General features: G+C 49.0%; 1 protein-coding gene across 2 annotated transcripts in view; it reads right to left on the minus strand.

Annotated features, from left to right (window-relative positions):
* Nucleotides 1–17,911, minus strand: part of PDE8A (phosphodiesterase 8A) — a 131,569-nt gene that overhangs the window by 33,424 nt on the left and 80,234 nt on the right. The window contains exons 6-8 of one of the 2 annotated variants that reach the window (XM_040970145.1): nucleotides 12,323–12,411; nucleotides 8,722–8,800; nucleotides 6,263–6,400 (exon numbers count right to left, since the gene is read on the minus strand). In XM_040970145.1, the coding sequence (XP_040826079.1) occupies nucleotides 6,263–6,400; nucleotides 8,722–8,800; nucleotides 12,323–12,411 (306 nt within the window). The remainder of the gene's footprint in view (nucleotides 1–6,262; nucleotides 6,401–8,721; nucleotides 8,801–12,322; nucleotides 12,412–17,911) is intronic. The other variant, XM_040970146.1, reaches the window with a different exon arrangement.

A 17,911-nucleotide genomic window follows, 5' to 3' on the forward strand; every position in this document is an offset into this window, starting at 1 on the left:
GGGGGGCTTCTCCCTTTATCTCTCCCCTTTCCCCAAATATAGGAAGAAGAGAAAATTTAGAAACAATGGTCTTACCCACTTTCCCCTAATCCTCGACTTTTCCCACCTTAATCAACTATGTAAACATCATCAAAACTTCAAACAAACAAACAAACAGGTTAAGACCCTACAACCCAAAGCTGGGGGCTTGTAGGGCACTATCATGAAACAGCAGGTAAAACTGTTGCCACTCCAGTTCCAACCCACCTCCCTGCTAATGTGCCTGACAAAGCAGCGAGGATGGGTCCAAGACCTTGGGCCCTTGCACACGTGTGAGAGACCTGGAAGAAACGTCTGGTTTAGTCTGGCCCTGTCCTGACTGTTGCAACTATTTGAAAAGCAAACAGAGGACAGAGGATCTCAATCTTTCCCTAATTATTATTTTCAAATAAATAAACAAATATTGGATAATAAAAACAAAAACAAAATTACAGGGCTGTAATTGTGCCAAATGGTGCGTAGAACCATAACAAACACATCTTCTCTTCCCTTCTCTTCACATCAACTAACAAAATCAAATTATTAACCTTTTTGTGTAACCTGGACTGTTGGCCTAAGAAGTTTAGAACCAATGGTTTCTTTGACCTCATTACAATCATATACTCTGATTTTTAAATATTTTTTTCAGATTTATTTTATTTTTTACTGGAAAGTCAAATATACAGAGAGGAGGAAAGCCAGAGAGCAATGTCTTCCATCCATTGATTCACTCCCCAAGAGACCACAATGGCCTGAGCTGAACCAATCCGGAGCCAGGAGCCTCTTCCAGGTCTCCCACATGGGTGCAGGGTTCTAAGGCTTTGAGCTGTCCTTGACTGCTTTCCCAGGCCACAAGCAGGGAGCCGGCTGGGAAGTGGGGCCACCAGGATTAGAACTGGTGCCCATATGGGATCCTGGAGCATGTAAGGTAAGGACTTTAGCAGCTAAGCTACTGTGCTGGGCCCAATTTTACAATATTTTATTTTTCATTTGAAAGACAGAGTTATTTATTGAGTGAGACATACAAAAAGGCACAGAGATAAAGATTTTCCATTCACTAGTTCACTCTCCAAATAGCTGCAATGGCCAGAATTTAGCTAATCTGAAGCCAGGGTTATTTCTTGGTCTCCCATGTGGGTGGAGTGGTCCAAGGACTTGGGCCATCCTTTGCTATACTCCCAGGCCACAACCAGGGAGCTGGATCAGAAGTTCAGTAGTTGGACATGAATAAGCACATATATGGGATGCCAGCTTCACAGGTCAAGGCTTAGCTTGCTATGCCACAGTGCTAGCTCCCCCCTCCCTTTTTTTAAAGATTCATTTATTTGAAAGGCAGTTTCAGAAAGAAAGAGAAAGAATCTTCCATCTGCTGGTTCACTGTTCAAATGGCTCCAACAGCCAGGGCTGGGCCAAGCAGAAGCCAGGAACTTTCATTGGGATCACCCACGTGGGTAGCAGAGGCCCATGTACTTGGGCCACTACCTACCCTGCTGCCTTCCCACATACATTGAGTTGGCCCAGAAGCCGAGCAGATGGGACTCAGACAAGCACTCTGCTATGGGAAGCCCTGCAAAAGGCCAGCCCCTATACTTTCTCATCCTGCTAACTGGCCAACTGGGGAGCAGCGTATCTGGAGCTGGTCTACCTTTCTCTGGGTGGTCACTCTGATAAACATGTGTCAGCTCTTCTCCCTGGTGTGCTGTCTGTCCAGTGTCAAGCAGCCAGTGTTTAATTTTGCTCTGGTAATATGCTGGTAATACAGGACCCAAGGATTCCTGAATAAAGGAACTACACAGGACATGAGGCCAACGAGGCAATGGGCTCTGTGTGCTTCCCCTGCTGCTGGCAAAGAAGGAAGAGCTGCGTTGGGTCACCCACCATCCTAAAAGGGTCTCAATTCACCCAAGTTGCTCAATCCTTGAAACTCCTAAAACCCACCGAAACCCCATTGTTCCATAATCTTCTCGACTTCCCAAGTCCCTGAAGACCTAGTGCTGGCCAGGTCAGCAGTGGACCACCATGGTGGCCTTGGCAGCTCAGCTGAAGTCTGCTGACCCCAATCCTGACATGAAGTCAAATCCACACTTAGAATTTGGCAAACTGCATGCAGATGCCAATGGTAGGAGGGCATCATGATAGGATCATCAGGATCAAAAAGAAGCCGGGACACCCTAAGAGAGGCAGAGTGTCATCACTGAGGCTCCTTGACCCAACTCTAAAAAAGAAAGGGGCCCAAAAAGACTTTTTCTAAAAAGGCCAGAGGAGGATCTGGCTCAGGAAGGAGACACAGGCCTTGGTACAATACAGAGAGGATCCTGGTCTGGAAGCAAAGGGCTGTGCTCCCAGCCAGCAAAGGATTTCTGGTAGGAATGGGCAGGTTGCTCTCCATGCCACAGAGATTCCTGTTCCCTAGGGGCTGCACAGACTACCTCAGGGCCCCTTCTGGAGTTCACTGTCAAGAGAAATGTGGGGAACCAATTATGGTGAAGTTTGTAAAACTCTAAGAATATGAGGCCAGCAACGTGATGCAGCAGGCTAAGCCTCTGCACTTGGCACTAGCATCCCATGGGCGCTGGTTCATGTCCAGCTGCTCCACTTCCCATCCAGCTCCCTGCCTGTGGCCTGGGAAAGCAGCCGAAAGCCTTGGGACCCTGCACCTACATGGGAGAGCTGGAAGAGACTCCTCGTTCCTGGCTTCAGATCGGCTCAGCTCAGTTATGGCGGTTACAGCAAAAACAACAGATGGAAGATGTCTGTCTTTCCTTCTCTGGGTAATTCTACTCTACCTTTCAAATAAAAATAAATACATCTTTTAAAAAACCTCTGTGAATACACTAATAGCCACCAACTGTGTACTTTAAGTGGGTGAATCCACAGAAATGGTATATACACATTGGTACAGGAGACCAATCAAGCAATCAACATTTATGAAAATCTTTTTAGATTTTCTTCTCGATTCCTTTCTGAACAGACTGGCAAATGTCAAGCCAACATGCAAGAGTCAGTAAAAACTTCACAGTTCATGCAACAAAGAGCACACATTAGCAACAATTTGCTGTGGTTCAGAGGCTTGTCCCCTGAGTCCAGTTGTCAATGGAAATAAAAAATTATTTACTTATTATAAGGAGTATTTATTGATCAAAAAGACAGATTCACTCACCATAAATACCATATAAATTTTGGCTCCTGCAAACGGTAAAAGCACTACTTTACACTGCTGCCCTGCAGATGAGGTTGGATGACGTGCATTAGCACTTAGCCAAGTCGAGGCTGCGGCAAGCATTCACAAGCGGCCTGCGTCAGTGAAAGGTGCCAATGCCGGGCCTCTCTCCAGCCCCGGGTCCCACAGGACTGTCCGAGCCTCATACAGAGCTGGGCTCCTCCGGCCAGTGGTATGGTCCCTCTTGGCACCCATTGTCTTAAGAATTAAATCATCGTCATCCAGCTGTTCACTCCCCAGGGCCAGCTCACAGCTCACCCATGGTAAACAACCAAGGGACACTTGGGGCTTTTGTTTCAACAGAAAAAGGGAGGCCAAGGTCAACTGTAGAATCCTGATGGCCAGGCTCAGGGATTTGAGCTCTATACTGGGGCACCAACTGGAAAGAAGGATCTAGACAGACCAATCATTTAACAGTGTAGGCTGGACTAACTGGAGGTGGAAGATTATAACTAGGACGCAAGACCTAATTGGGTTCGACCAGCAGAATACTGGGTTGTCCAAAACAGGTGCTGAACAAAGACAGGCCCAGGTCTGTAGTTCAGAGATGAACAACTCTCAGGGTTTAGTGATGGGTTTGACGGAAGAGACCCAAAGGGCAGAGGGTAGGCAGTTGCTCTAACAGTTAACTTGCTGGCTGTGATGCCTGTGTCCCATACTGGCATGCCTGGGGTTCCAGTGCCCCATTGCATCTTTCCAGCAATGCAAAACCTGGGAGGAAGAAGCGATGGTTCAAGGAGTTGGGTTCCTGCCTGCCATGCAGGTCTAGATTGAGTCTCCAGCTCCTAGCTTCAGCCCCACAGGCAGTGCAGACACTTGAGGAATGAACTAGTAATGGCAGTACTCTGTGTGTGTGTGTGTGTGTGTGTGTGCGCATGTGCATACACATGCATGCGTGTGTCTTACATTCTGTCTGGATCTTTCAAATAACTAGATCCACAATAGTAAAAGCAACCAGAGGATGGTTCACAGGCAGACACAGCTGACAGCTGGGAGTTTTGCTTATAAAAGACGAGAGAAAATTGTTAAGAAAGCTGAATTTCTTATTTTAAAGATTTGAATGGCAGGGTTACAGAACAAGCAAGAGAAAGAGGCAAGGAAGGAGGGAAGGAGAAAGGCTGCAGGAGGGAGAGAGGGAGAGAGACAGACAGACAGTGCTTACACCTGCTGGTTCACTACCTGAAAAGCTGCAGTGGCTATGGCTGGGCCAGGCTGAGGCCGGCAGCCTGGATCTCCACCTAGGTCTCCTGTATGGGTGCTGCTGCTTTCCCAGAGATGTTAGCAAAGAGCTGCATCAGAAGTGGAACAGCCAAGACGAACCAGAGCCCATGTGTGATGCTAGAATCTCAGGCGGCAGCTTTTACCCACTGTGCCACAGCACTGGCAGCACTGAATTTCAGGATCACAGGATGTTGGGAACCAGCAACTGGAGAAGAGGCTGACACCAAAACCGTGCAGGTAGGCCTGGCACAATGGCTAAGTGGCTAAATCCTTGCCTTCCATGCACTGGGATCCCATATGGGCACCGGTTTATGTCCTGGCTGCTCTACTTCCCATCCAGCTTCTTGTTTGTGGCCTGGGAAAGCAGTAGAAGATGGTCCAAAGCCTTGGGACCCTGCACCCATGTGGGAGACCCAGAGGAAATTCTCGGCTCCTGGCTTCAGATTAGCTTAGCTTTGGCCATTTCAGACACTTGGGGAGTACACCAGCAGATGGAAGATCTTTCTCTTTCCATCTCTCTGTATATATGCCTTCCCAATAAAAATAAATAGATCTAAACAAATAAATAAATAAAACCAGCGAGGTGTGCGACATCCTGTGCAGGACAGAAAACATGCTTCAGAAACAAGGATGACCTCTGGGGCCAGTGGCATAGCCAAAGGCCAGAGCCCTGGCAAGACTGGGAGGCTTTCTGGGGGCCCATGGCACAGCCCAAAGTGAGAGCCCAGGCAAGCCTGGCAGGAAGCAGGAGGTGGCAGAGCAGAACCAGGGAGCTAGGGAGGGAGGGAGTAGGCTGCCCACGAGCCCAGGGAGATGGGGGATCTGTAGGTGCCAGGGCCCTGCGGCTGCACATGAAACCCTCAGCCAGGCCTCAGGGCAGCCTGCGCATGTTAGCACCTAGGTCCTGCTGGCGGAGATCATGTACTTTCCATAGCAGAAAAGGAAAGCTTTCTAGAGGAGAAGGGCCATGGAGAGCATGCGTCCTAAAGCTATGACGGAGAGGCCAGGGGGATAGCGGGGGGAAGAAGGGGAATCAAGGAGGAGGCAGGACAAGGAGGCAAGGAAGCTTGAACACACATTCCCTTAAAGTCACTATCCGGAAGAGAAGCTGCTGGCTGAGAAGGAGTGGGCCGGGTACATGATGTTCCATGATGGAACATCCTGGGAATTTCCCCAGCCCCAAGAACACCCAACTGCTACAAGCTGACACTTGGTGCTGCAGGGTGGCCCCAGGACCGTCCTGACTCGCTTCAGTCCCAGGGAATGTCTGACCCCAGGCCCATTGCTCAAACAGGGCGGCCAACTCCCCAGCAAGGCTGAGTAAGGTGCCTTGCAGACCCTGTGCGGAGCGAAGCTGCTCTACGACAGAGCCTGCCAACCCCCTGTCCACTCCCTCTGCACCAGGATGATGTGGCTTCACATGTCACTGTGCAATGACTCCTTTTGTTTCTTTTCAACCCTACAAGGCGAGCTTCTTCAGGCAAGACTTCTCAGTCTGTCCCAGAATCTAGCACAGTGCCTGGTACACAGCTCAGTGAACAGCCCTGTGTAGTGCTGCCTCACCGCACGCCTTCACCTAGAACCCTCTGCCCACACCTACCAAGATCAACTGTTAAATCAATCGGCTCACTCAGTCTTTTCAGAGACACACATGATGATTTTAGGGGTCAATTCAAGCTACCGCACTCACGGTGGGCTCACTTCCTCATCTGTACAATGGTGTCCAGCACAGTGCCCAGGAGCCCTGAGCGCTGCTGCCCCCTTCCTCGTGTGGCTGTATAAAGGCACTGACCTCTTACTTACCTTGCCTATCCTGATGCATGAATTTATAGTATCCAGCAAGTCGGCCTTTTTTTCGTTTATAGGCACTTCTGCTAATTCCTTTCCTATTAATTCACCCGACTGATAACCCATTGTTGTTTCAAATGCAGGATTTGCGTACTGGAGCGAGACAAAAGGGGAAAAAAGACACCAAGTGAATTAACAGGCATTTTCAAGAGAAGAGTCTTCTACTTCCAGCCTCCTGTTTTCTCCCCAGAATGCTCAGGACCTTAGACCTGTCCCAGGTTGTGAGGGCTGAAGAGCACAGGTGCAGGATTCCAGACCTTTCTATCACATCCTCCAGAGCCCCACCCCCACTTAACCAGTTTGCCTGGGGTAGAGCACAGCTTCTAGAGCAGCACCATTTAGACGGTGGGGCACGGAACCCAACAGCGGACCAGGAAGGGGCTTTCTATGGCAGGTGCTACCTCCGCTCTCTGTCCCTGCACACACGGTCTCACCTCCACCAAGTCTCTGAACCCCTCCCAGGCCCAGGCTGAGTCTCTGGGCAACGGGAAGAACGGGTCCTTTGGCCTCTCCCATCGGGTTCAAGTGAGTGGTGCACGCACACAGGCTATGAACCAAGGAGTGTGACTAAAAAAAGGCACTGTGGCTGCGTTTCAAAGAGGCCTCTAAGACAAGGAGAGACGCAAAGGAAAGCCGAGTGGCAGCAGCCCCTGCCAAGGGCCCTGGTCCTTGCTGGGCACCAGCTCAGTCACCCCTCAGAACCTGCTTACAAGAGGCAGCTAGCTGTTGCTATTCGTGCCATTGCCGTTTATAGGGATGGGAGGGCAGTCAGCTGGATTAAGTGCCGGGACCCCAGCTGCTTGACTGAGGCCAATGGGAACCAAAGCCCCCCACCCCCACCCAGACCGTGGGCCTGAGTGTCCTCCCAGGGCACTGACAAGTCTGCACCAAGGGAGGCCCAGGGCAGACTCCAGGGCCGGAGTGCCCAGCAGGAAAAGCAAAGGAGAGCTCATTCTCAGACAGAAGCTGCAGGTCTGACACTGTTCTCTTTTCTGCTGTCACCTAAACGTGCAAGCCACCTTGTCTTAGTCAAACCCACTCCACTAGCAACCTGTCATGTATACAGTAACTCTGAAGCCTATTTTTTTTTTTAAGCTGGTTTGCTTTTGATGAATGTCAGCAAATGTACACCGTCTTCAAGAGCGGTGAGAAAGGCCTGCAGACCTGGTCCAGGTTCTCCCTCTCCTGCAAGAGCTGCCCCTCCTACGGTGAAAAGCTTCCAATAGCAGTGAGACTCACACAGCGTGCAGCAAACCCCGGTCCCACCCTCTGGAAAGTGGGATGACAAAAGTAGACGCAGACAAAAGACTGGGCGCAAATGGCACCTAACCCATTGGAATCCTCCGTATACCCCATGGTGATATGTTAGCATCCATGAGAATTTACAATTGCCATGACAACTGATGGAAGCCTAGAGGAAAATAAAGGGGTGGATCCTGAAGTCCTGGGATTCGCCACCCCTTTCCCAGAAGCAGCGTGAATGTTCTGCCCGGATATTAACACAGATTTCCTGGACCCTGTAAATGTAAAAATTGAAATATACAAGAAGGCTGCCCTGTCTTTGTTGTGTTTTTTTTTTTTTCCAAATAATCTCAGTGGCTTTTTCAAATTTTTTATTTAAAATTTTGAATTTCATGATACAATTCTATAGTCTGGGATTTCTCCCTGCCCCCGCCAATTCTTTCGTTTTGTTTTAAAAACAAAGCTCTCTTGCTGGAGCTGGCATTGTGGCACAGGGGATTAGCCCACCAGCTGAGAGGCCAGCATCCTAATCAGGTACTGGTTTGAGTCCCAGCTGCTCCACTTCTGATCCAGTTCCCTGCTAATGCACCTGGGGAAAGCAGTAGAGGATGGCCTGAGTGCTTGACCCCCGCCACTCATGTGGGAGGCCCAAATGGTGTTTCTGGCACCTGGCTTCAGCATGGCCAAGACCCAGCTGCTGAGGCCATTTGGAGAGTGACCCGACAGAGGCAAGATTCATTCTCTCACTCTCTGTATGTACATCTCTGCCTTCGTCTCTCTATCACTCTTTCAAATAAGTAAATCTAAAGAAAAAAAAAAAAAGACAAACCCTTCTGCTTGGACTGCTCTGCCTCGTGACTGAGTCTACCCCCTCACCAAAGCCAGGGTCCTCCCGCCGTGGGCCACACTGGGTTCCCAGCTGTGCAGTATCAGAATAATGAATGTAAGTGTGGTGTTTCTACAGACATTTTTAATACCTCAAATTATGGTTAGTACCTTTTCTTAATAAAGATGATCTATCTTGGTTAATTTTTTCTAGTAAATTCTCTAAGGAAAGCCTGGTTTGTAGAACTTGAAAAAGTCCTACGGTTGGGTAGGGGGAGGTTCAATCCTAAAAACACAAGCCCACTCACAACAAGAAATCTGAAAGGACACATTTCCAGATGACAAACCTGTATAATGTGGTCTTCACTTGTGATTTCAATGGCTTCTTGGCTTTTCTCTAACGCAGTGAATATTGAGTTACAAGCCCTTGGTGGGTAGAAACAAAAGGACCGATTAATGCTATATATACCACACACTCTAAACTTTCTCGTTACTGTGAGGGAGCAGCGGGTCATGGAACCACCGGTCAGGGTCAAACCTCAGCTCTTCAGCAGCTGTGATGCCCGGACAAGTGACCAAGCTCCCATCCTTCCTCTCTATTTTGGGTAAGACTGTGAGGACTATGTGAGAGTCAAAAACCCACAATGTATTTTGCACACAATTGGGATCCTCACGAATGATGTGCTAGCTTTGTGCTCCACTTTCCTACTTGGGTGGCACTGTGGGCACTTTCCCATACATACCCTTGGGGTCTGACAACACTTTCTAGCTACACAAGTAACAAAATCTATTGTGAAATGTTAGAAAGTACACATAAACAAAAATTAAAACTATCATATCCCCCCAGGATAATTGAAAAGACAGGTTACACAACTGCATATGGCAGCTGCCTGGTGAGAGGGTTAAATGGTGCAGTCCCTTTCTGGAGAAAGCCAGGAGTTGATGGAATGGTCAAGCACAGCAGGAGTGACAGCAAGTCCCTCTAGCAGCATTATTCACCACTGCCAGAAAGTATAAAACAACCCAAATGTCCCTCAACTGACTAATGCAGGGTTAAACCCACATATCATACAGTACAGACACAGCAAGGCAGTAGAATCACGGGGTTTATACCATCAGTTGGGTGGACCCTGAAAACATGCTCCTGAGTGCTAAAAGAAGCCAGTTACAGAGGCCCTGGCATTGCAGGACCCCAGTTACAGGAAATGTGCAGAAGAATAAAATCTACAGAGACAGGAAGTAGATTAGCAGATACCTAGGGCTGGGGGCAGCAAAAACATTCTAAAATTGTGATGATGGGTGTCGAACTCTGCAAAAGTTATTAAACTACATACTTTAAATAAGTTAACTGCATGACGTGTGAACTATACCTCAATTAGTCTGTTTCAAAATAAATGAGATTTGAGCCAGAGATGTGCCGTAGTGGGTAAACCTGTCAACTGGGATGCTGGAATCCATGTGGGTACTGGTTCAAGTTCTAGCTGCTCCACTTCCAGTCCAGATCCTTGTTAATGGCTTGAGAAAGCAGTGGAGGATGGCCCAAGTGCTTGGGACCCTGCACCCATGTATGAAATCCAGAAGAAGCTCCTGGCTTGGATAGGCCCAGTTGTGGCTATTTGGGCAGTGAAGCAGCAGATAGATGATCTGTCTTTCCTTCTAACTCTGCCTTTCAAACACATAAATAAATCTTTAAGGCCCAGCGCAATAGCCTAGTGGCTAAATCCTCACCTTGCATGTGTCAGGATCACATGGGCGCCAGTTCGATTCATGTCCTGGCTGCTCTACTTCCCTTCCAGCTCCCTGCTTGTGGCCTGGGAAAGCAGTAGAGGACGGCCCAAAGCTTTGAGACCCTATACCCGGGTGGGAGATCCGGAATAGGCTCTTGGTTCCTGGCTTCAGGTCAGCTCAGCTCTGGCCACTGCGACTACTTGGGGAGTGAACTGGCATATGGAAGATCCTTCTGTCTCTCCTTCTCTCTGTAAATCTGTCTTTTCAATAAATAAATAGAAAAATCTTGTAAAAAAAATAAATAAGTAAGATCAAATCAGCTGAGATCCCCATGACTGAGTATTAACTAGTGGCCTAGTTGATTTCTCTAATATGTGCAGTTACAGAAAAAGCATCATACTCTATGGTTTTGTAATCTGCTTTTCTCATATGTACATATCTTTACATATAAGTAGAGTTCTTCATCATCACTTTTAATAACTAGATGATATTCTAAAGTTATGCCCTGATTTGTCCAACTAGCCATTGATAATGCATTTTTTTCTCCTCTTGTAAAAAAATCCCCCAAAGAATGATCAGGCGATTCTCTTGCCTCAAAAGTAAGTAAGTAAGTAAGTAAGTAAGTAAGTAAATAAATAAATAAATAAATAAAAGCAACTGGCTGCCTGGATGAGAACTGCAGACAACCGTTGGTAAACACGAGTAGCAGTGCTTTTCCACTACTGGTAGTACTAAACCGACGCACTGAACATCACCAAGGGGCCCGGCCGGCAAAAACTAGCTCTTCCTGTAGCATGTGATAAATCCAGGGTGGAATGTGAAGTATACCTCAGTACAGCTCAGGAGAGAGGCTAGAATCGAGAACTGGAGCTGGGACTCAAACTCAGGGGCTTTGATAAGGTGTGTGGGTACCTTAACCACACATTAAACGTGCTCTCCCCTGCACAGGGAACAGAGCTGCGCATGATGGGAGACCAAGAACAGAGCGCTAACCCTGAGTAGACTGTGGAGAGCCGAGGCAGCCACATCACTGAATGGGGCCTTGACTCTGAAGACAGCAAGGAGCTGCAGGGCAGGAACACCAATGCAGTTAATGTGGAGAATGGATAGCAGGCAAGGCGTCACAATCCAGGCACATTGGGCTAGCAACCTTTCCTCAGGAGAGCAGCCATGAGGATGAAGCCCAGGACTGGATTCCAGCAGACATGAGGAGGGACTGGGTTTAGGAAAACCTGAGGGAAGCCCAGCTGCACTCAAGGACCACCGGGAAGAGGAGGGTACACTAAGGAAGCTGAGAGTCCTAGGCAGAAAGGGTTGCGGGTCTGACAAGATTTAGACATGGGGAAGACGATGGATCCAGTTCTGGATGTGTGTGGGCGGCTGCCCACAGCACCCTTATCACCGTTTTGCTCTTTACTGCTTGTGAGATCTTGGAGGTGAGCCGCTGGCCTCCCACGTCTCAGGTCCTGCGTGGTGACTGAGTAAAACAAGCTCCTACATCACCACCTGCTCCAAACGCTTCCCCTCCCCTGAGACAGGGTGGCAGCCTGCTTCTCCATGGGAGGGCAGGGCCAGGCTCCCGATGCTCTGGAGGGAGGGCCTAGAGACCCCAGGGCGGCCGGCTCCCTTCCTACACCCCACAAGCCTTCAGACACTTGTACTCAGCACCACTGCTTTGCTCGCTCTCTTGCTATCTTCCCCAATGAGCGCAGCAAGAACGGGGTTGGAGAGGGAAGCCCAAGCACTTGGCCCATCTTCTGCCCCACTAATCCTAATCCCGTTCTGATACCTTTGTTCTGCCTTAGGCACAGGCGCAGGCAATGACCCAACTCGCTCTTTGATCCCGGTAAAGGAAGGGTTAAGGAATAATAGGACACCCAAGCAGAAAAACCCAGAATGTCAGGCAGCAGCTGACTTGATCGTCCTTCTGTCAACCTGACATAATTTTACTAACTTTTCTCGCTCTTGAAAGAACCAAAAGTCTGCTTGAAAATATACTATTAACCAACGAGAGAAAATGTCAGCGGGGAAGTGAGCGTCAAAAGTACTTTTCTTAGAAAACACACAACCTGCAATCTGGCACCTGCAGGCCTGTGTTCATGTGGTAATTTCCTACCACGTGGCAGCCCTGTGTTTCGGGGTCAGCCTCGTGGGCCAGCCAGGGGCCCCACCCACAAGGTCCTGGCTGTGTCAGGCTGCAAGGGTGAAGGGTGGCGTTACCTGAGTTTTAGCTGCGACCGCACCTCTCCAAACTCCAGCTGCAGTAGCTCGTTGTAACAGGCCGTGATGTTGGGGTTCTCTATGTACCTCTATAAACACAAAGGGGCAATGTATGGATAAGCACAGTAGCATCTGCAAGTAGCTACGTATTCTAATGAAAACAATCCCAAACATACGTCTCAATTTGATAACTAGAATTCAAAAGTACCTTATTACCACCAATGGTGAATAGAAGATGAGAGAAATTTATATAAGCATCCAATTAGCTAAATTAAATAAAGTGTTAGGAATTCTTTTCTCTCAGAACCCAGCTCTAGCTGTTGTAGTCATTTGGGGAGTGAGTCAATGGATAGAAGATTCTCTCTCTCTCTCTCTCTCTGTAACTCTTTCAAATGCAAATAAATCTTTTTAAAAACTAAAAATGAATTTGTTCAGGCACAATCAGTAGACCTGTGCATGCATTTCTGCCTGCCCTGTACCTTACGCAGGCAGCACTTTCCTATGCTGCCTGTGCAGTTCAGGCAACAAGCACATATTTACCTGCTCCAGAGGCCATGGCTCCGCCCACCGTCTCTTAGTGCTGTGGATGCTGGAACGTGTACAATGACCTTCATGGAACAGAAACGTCTCAGAAAAAGCACACGCAGTTCTGAGAAGGGGGAGTCATTCCCTGATTCAATGTTATATTTCATGAAGTCATTGTGCTGTGTCATAATTCTATTTAGATGTAAAGGTCTCTCTTTTTTTTTTTAAAGATTTATTTATTTTTATTGGAAGGGCAGATTTACAGAAAGAAGGAGAGGCAGAGAGAAAGATTTTCTATCCACTGGGTCACTCTCCAAGTGGCTGCAATGGCCAGAGCCGAGCCAATGTGAAGCCAGGAGCCAGGAGCTTCTTCTGGGTCTCCCACATGGGTGCAGGGTCCCAAGGCCTTGGGCCAGCCCCGACTGCTTTCCTAGGCCACGAGCAGGGAACTGGATGGGAAGTGAAGTAGCCAGGATCCAGGGTATGAACTAGTACCCGTCTGGGATCCTGGTGCATGCAAGGTGAGGACTTGGTAGCTACTAGGCTACCATGCTGGGCCCAGGAAAGGCAGATTTACAGAGAGAAAGATCTTTTATCTGCTGGGTTTCACTCTCCAAATGGCCACTGATGAGCTGGTCCAAAACCAGGAGTTTCCTGCAGGTCTCCCACGTGGGTACAGGATTCCAAGAACGTGGGCCATCCTCTGCTGCTTTTCCAGGCCTCAAGCAGGGAGTTGGATGGGAAGCGGAGCAGCCAGGACATAAACCAGCACTGCTATGGGATCCTGGCACTTGCAAGGTAGACGATTAGCCAGTCAAGCCATAGTGCCAGGCCTGATATGAAAGTATTTGGGAATAATTACTCGCCTTTTTTCTTGGCTTTCACCTGCACGACACAAAGGTGATACTCCAGCTGAGGAGGAGGAAGGTGAGGCCTACAAACCCCAGCCAGACTGTTCTGGGACACAGGGCCATGAATGAGCTCCGTCTGCCACCATAGCAAAGGCCTATGTCTGCTCTCCAGACAATGGCTGGGGTCCAGTCTAGAAATCCAGCAACCCAGGAAACTAGCTCCAGGCCCACTTTAAAAGCTGTAGGATCCTAAACAAGGCACTGCCCTCACCCACCCCAACCCAGTGCAGGTCACCATGAGGTCTGCAGGGGTTGAAGGGAGAGAGCAAGGGAGGCAAGGAGTGCTGGCCAGGGCAAGGTGGTCCTCCTGCTCGCTGGCAACACATGACCCTCTCTGCCCCCGGGGGCTGATGGCCAGCTGGCAGGAGAGGGCGGGGCAATGCTGACAGGGAAGGGACAGGAGAAGACCCTGCTGGGCCCAGTGCCTGCGCCAAAAAGCAGATAGGAAGGGGTGGGGGGGACCTTGAGACAGACAGGGTAGGGTGTGTGTTCATCCAGCTGCAAAATACAACTAGCTTTTTCACTGGCCATGAATGTTATTTTTCACTGCAAAGGCAGAAATGTCAGAAAAACAAGTGCAGGTGACCATCCTGCCCTTCAGCATCTTGCTCTGTATGTCTTCTTGCTCGTTATTCTTGCCTTGCATGCAAACATATCATCCCACCTGCCCTGCTAAGTATCTGCTCTGTCCCAAGCAGCCCGCAGGCCGTGGAGGCTGGAAAATCAGGCCAGGACCCTGGCCCAAGGATGCTGAGGTCAGCTGCTACGCCCTCTGCCCAAACAGCAGTGAATTACCTGTAATCTGAGGGAGGCGGAAGTGAGGGGAGGGACAACCCCTTGACATCTGGCAGCCCAACCCCATGCTGAGTGACACAGACTCTGGAGATGTTCCTCTCCAGGGGATCTGATGTGCCCCATGCTGAGAGACAGCAAACCCTACATGCTCCGCTGCCAAGTCCACCTGCAGAGGCAAACAGGTCCTCCACCTAACCTCCCATCCTGAAGCCTGACCCATCCACAAAACAGCGGACTGCCCCTGAACACCAGTGGGCCACTGAAGTATTTATTGGTTTCCAGGCCCAAGCCTTGTCCCCAGCGCTGGCAAGCCTGCGATGGGGCAGAAGCCTTGTCCCTCTGTGTCTAGCTATTCTGCAAAGCCCTTTACGCAGGTCAAGTACTGTGGATAACAGGGCTAGTTAGTACTTGTGATCACTCAGGACTGGCCACCCTTTCTCAGTTTTTAATATTTAAGATACCTGTTTGAAAGGCAGAGCGACAGAGTTGAGAGACAGAAAGCAAGAGAAACAAAATCTTCCACCCAGTGGTTCACTGCCCAGATGGTCACAGCAGTCAGGGCTGAGCCAGGCTGAAATTGGGAACTGGGATTTGGCCATCGTCTGCTTTCCCAGCCATGTTAGGAGAGAGCCGGATTGGAACAGAAGCAGCTGAGGCTCGAACCTCCACTCCACCATGGAAGGCAGACATCACAAACGTCACTTCCCCATCTCCCATTCTGGTCCGTGTTTACCAAGGTGAGCTGCTGTCACCTCCTACTTCCTGAGCCAGGTGTCAGCAGTGCTCACTGTAACTTTTGTGCTTTCTGCAGACACCCTCTTACACGGGCAGGCACTTAGAAGTGGCTTTGCGAAGGCTGCAGGTGACACTGGGTTGGTGGTATGGGCAGAGAAGGGGGGAACAGTGTGGTGTCAGCACTGATGACGTGGAATCTTTTAACAGCACTTCCCGGCACCCGGCACTCATCTGTCCAGCCCTGCTGTGGTGTGCTTTCCAAGACACTGCTAATAAACCCGATGTCCAACGATCCTGGGGGCCTGGCAGGGAGGGGTCCCCTGCAGAAAGCACAGCCACATCAGCCTGGAGAGAGATGATGTAGATCCTTCAGGACTCGCAGCTTCCTTGCCTGGGCCCTACCTACGCGCACCCTCACCAGCTGGCTGGCTGCCGGGTCACTGGAGGTCAGGGGACAGGGGGTATGGGGCAGTGGCTGAGGCTTCACAACTTAAGACAGTTTTGAACTTCAGAGTATTTTGGATTTCAGCTTAGGGATGCTCAGTCAGAAAAGTGTGTATGTGTGTGTGTATTCCCAAATTGGAAAGAGCAGAGCATTTCTGCTCCCAAGCATGGTAGATAAGGAACGCTCCATCGTGTGTTGCGAAGGTCATCAGAAACACAAAGAAAGGCACAGAAACTATAGCAATAATAACCCATATAAAATGGTGTGTTGTATAAAACCTTGTATTCTACCTTATGTGACATTAAAGTCTATTTCTATGTTTTTGTGGTCTGATCTTTTTCCCTATTTCTTTGCTCGCTTATTATTAAGCGCTTACAAATATGATACAATTGGGATTTTAAAATGCAGTCTAACTACCGGAATACAAAAGGAGAATGCAGCCCACTCACACACGCTGGCTTTGATTTCCTCACTCTCACTTGTGGGTTCTACGTGCTGTTTCTTCCTCCCCGAGTTTCCCAGTTTGATTGAGTTGCTCATCTTACCGTCTTTTCAACAGATCTCAAAAACAGACATATATTTCCTTACTGTTATCTGAAACCAAGACAGCAGTTACCTCTCCCGCAGAGTAGGGCCCACTGAACCCTATTCTGCGAATTTCTCATAGGGAGGGACAGGTCAGGGAACTGCTTGCCCTCATGCCACATCTCCTAGCTGAGCCCAGGAAAATCTTCCTGTCCTCCAAGCTCGCAGACACCCATGGCTGGCTTGGACGGTGTCGATGGCATGTATTGAGCTAGTACTAAAATTTCTCCCTGGAGAGGTCCCTTCTGCTCAAACAGTATCATCTGTCTCATTCCGTGTTTCTCCATTTGGCACTGATTTTCCAAGGAGGCAGAGGGATCATACACACTCAGGTACACACCCGTGTGTGCAGAGAGAGGAGGGGAGCCAGGCTACCACGAGGTCGTGGGGGTGCATGGCGGGATCTCCTTCCTTCCGTTCATCTTCTGTCCTCTTGAAGCTGCTGTTCAAGGTCAGTTCTTGTAAGGTTTGCGTTCTCTTCACATGGCTCTTAGGGAGATGTATCTTTGAACTTCATGTACTTTCCAAAAACATGAGTTGTAGCTTGGCTGGGTGTTGACTGGGTGGCAGGCCTTAAGCCCCTCAGTCATCTCACCAGGCGTTCACGGCGATTCCACGTCCACAGCTGGCTTGCACTTCAGACCCTGCTCGGGCGTTCACGTCTTGGTAAAGTATTCACATAAACTCTGTACGGTCACATTTCTGAAGGTTTCTCACGCCGCTCTCCTTGGAAAAGGTGATCGCGCTGAGACGAGGCGCTCGGCTGGTTGTTCCCGGCGCACACTCAACACGCTCCGGTGCCGTCCCCCTGCGGCTGACAAGCACCTGGCACTCTGTCATTCTTGGGAAAGTCACTTTTCTCTGGCTATGTTTAAGATTTTCTTTCACTTTTTTTTCCTGGGGTGTGTCCTCTCTTTTAATGTACTCTTGATTTTTTTTTTTTTGTAATTTTACAACCTGTGGATTAGTCAATCAGCACTTCTGGAAAATTCTCACTCTTCAAATATTTCGTCTACCCCATTCTTCCTCTCCTCCTGGGCCTCCAGTTACTTATACACTAAATCATCACATGTTAGCCTCCACATTTTTTTAACCTCATTATTTCCTGTCTTGTATTTCTGTGCCACATGCTGCATAATTTCTTCTACTAGGGTCTAGGTTTAAAACTGTTTAGTTATTCTGTTTCCATTTATTCAAGTTAAATTGGGTGAAGGGGTCCTTCGCCCGCGGGAGGATATGGACTTTCTTCTGCCAAGCACCTGAGAGACCTACCTCCTTCCCCCAAACCACCTCGAGCCCACGGCTGCCTGCCTTGTGGGGTCCAGCCTGACCCAAGTGTTCACTCCATCCCCAAGGCCTCCTGTGCAGCCAGCTGAGCCAAGTCCTCACAGCCTTTAGGTTAGAAGACATCAACAGACTGGGAAGCACAGGAGCCTATGCCCAGAATTCCTGGTCAGGCTTTAACAATTCCATGCATATGTGCAAGCATTTTCACACACATCCTGTGGTAGGATTTTTAATGTGGGTACCAGTGTGAGAGGTTTTATTACATGTAGATGGCTTTAAAGGTAACTTCTGAGACCAAAAAAAAAA

This window comes from Ochotona curzoniae, unplaced genomic scaffold (assembly GCF_017591425.1).
Source record: "Ochotona curzoniae isolate NIBS_2020 unplaced genomic scaffold, NIBS_Ocur_1.0 scaffold_4701, whole genome shotgun sequence".
In the NCBI taxonomy this organism is placed as follows: Eukaryota; Metazoa; Chordata; class Mammalia; order Lagomorpha; family Ochotonidae; genus Ochotona; species Ochotona curzoniae.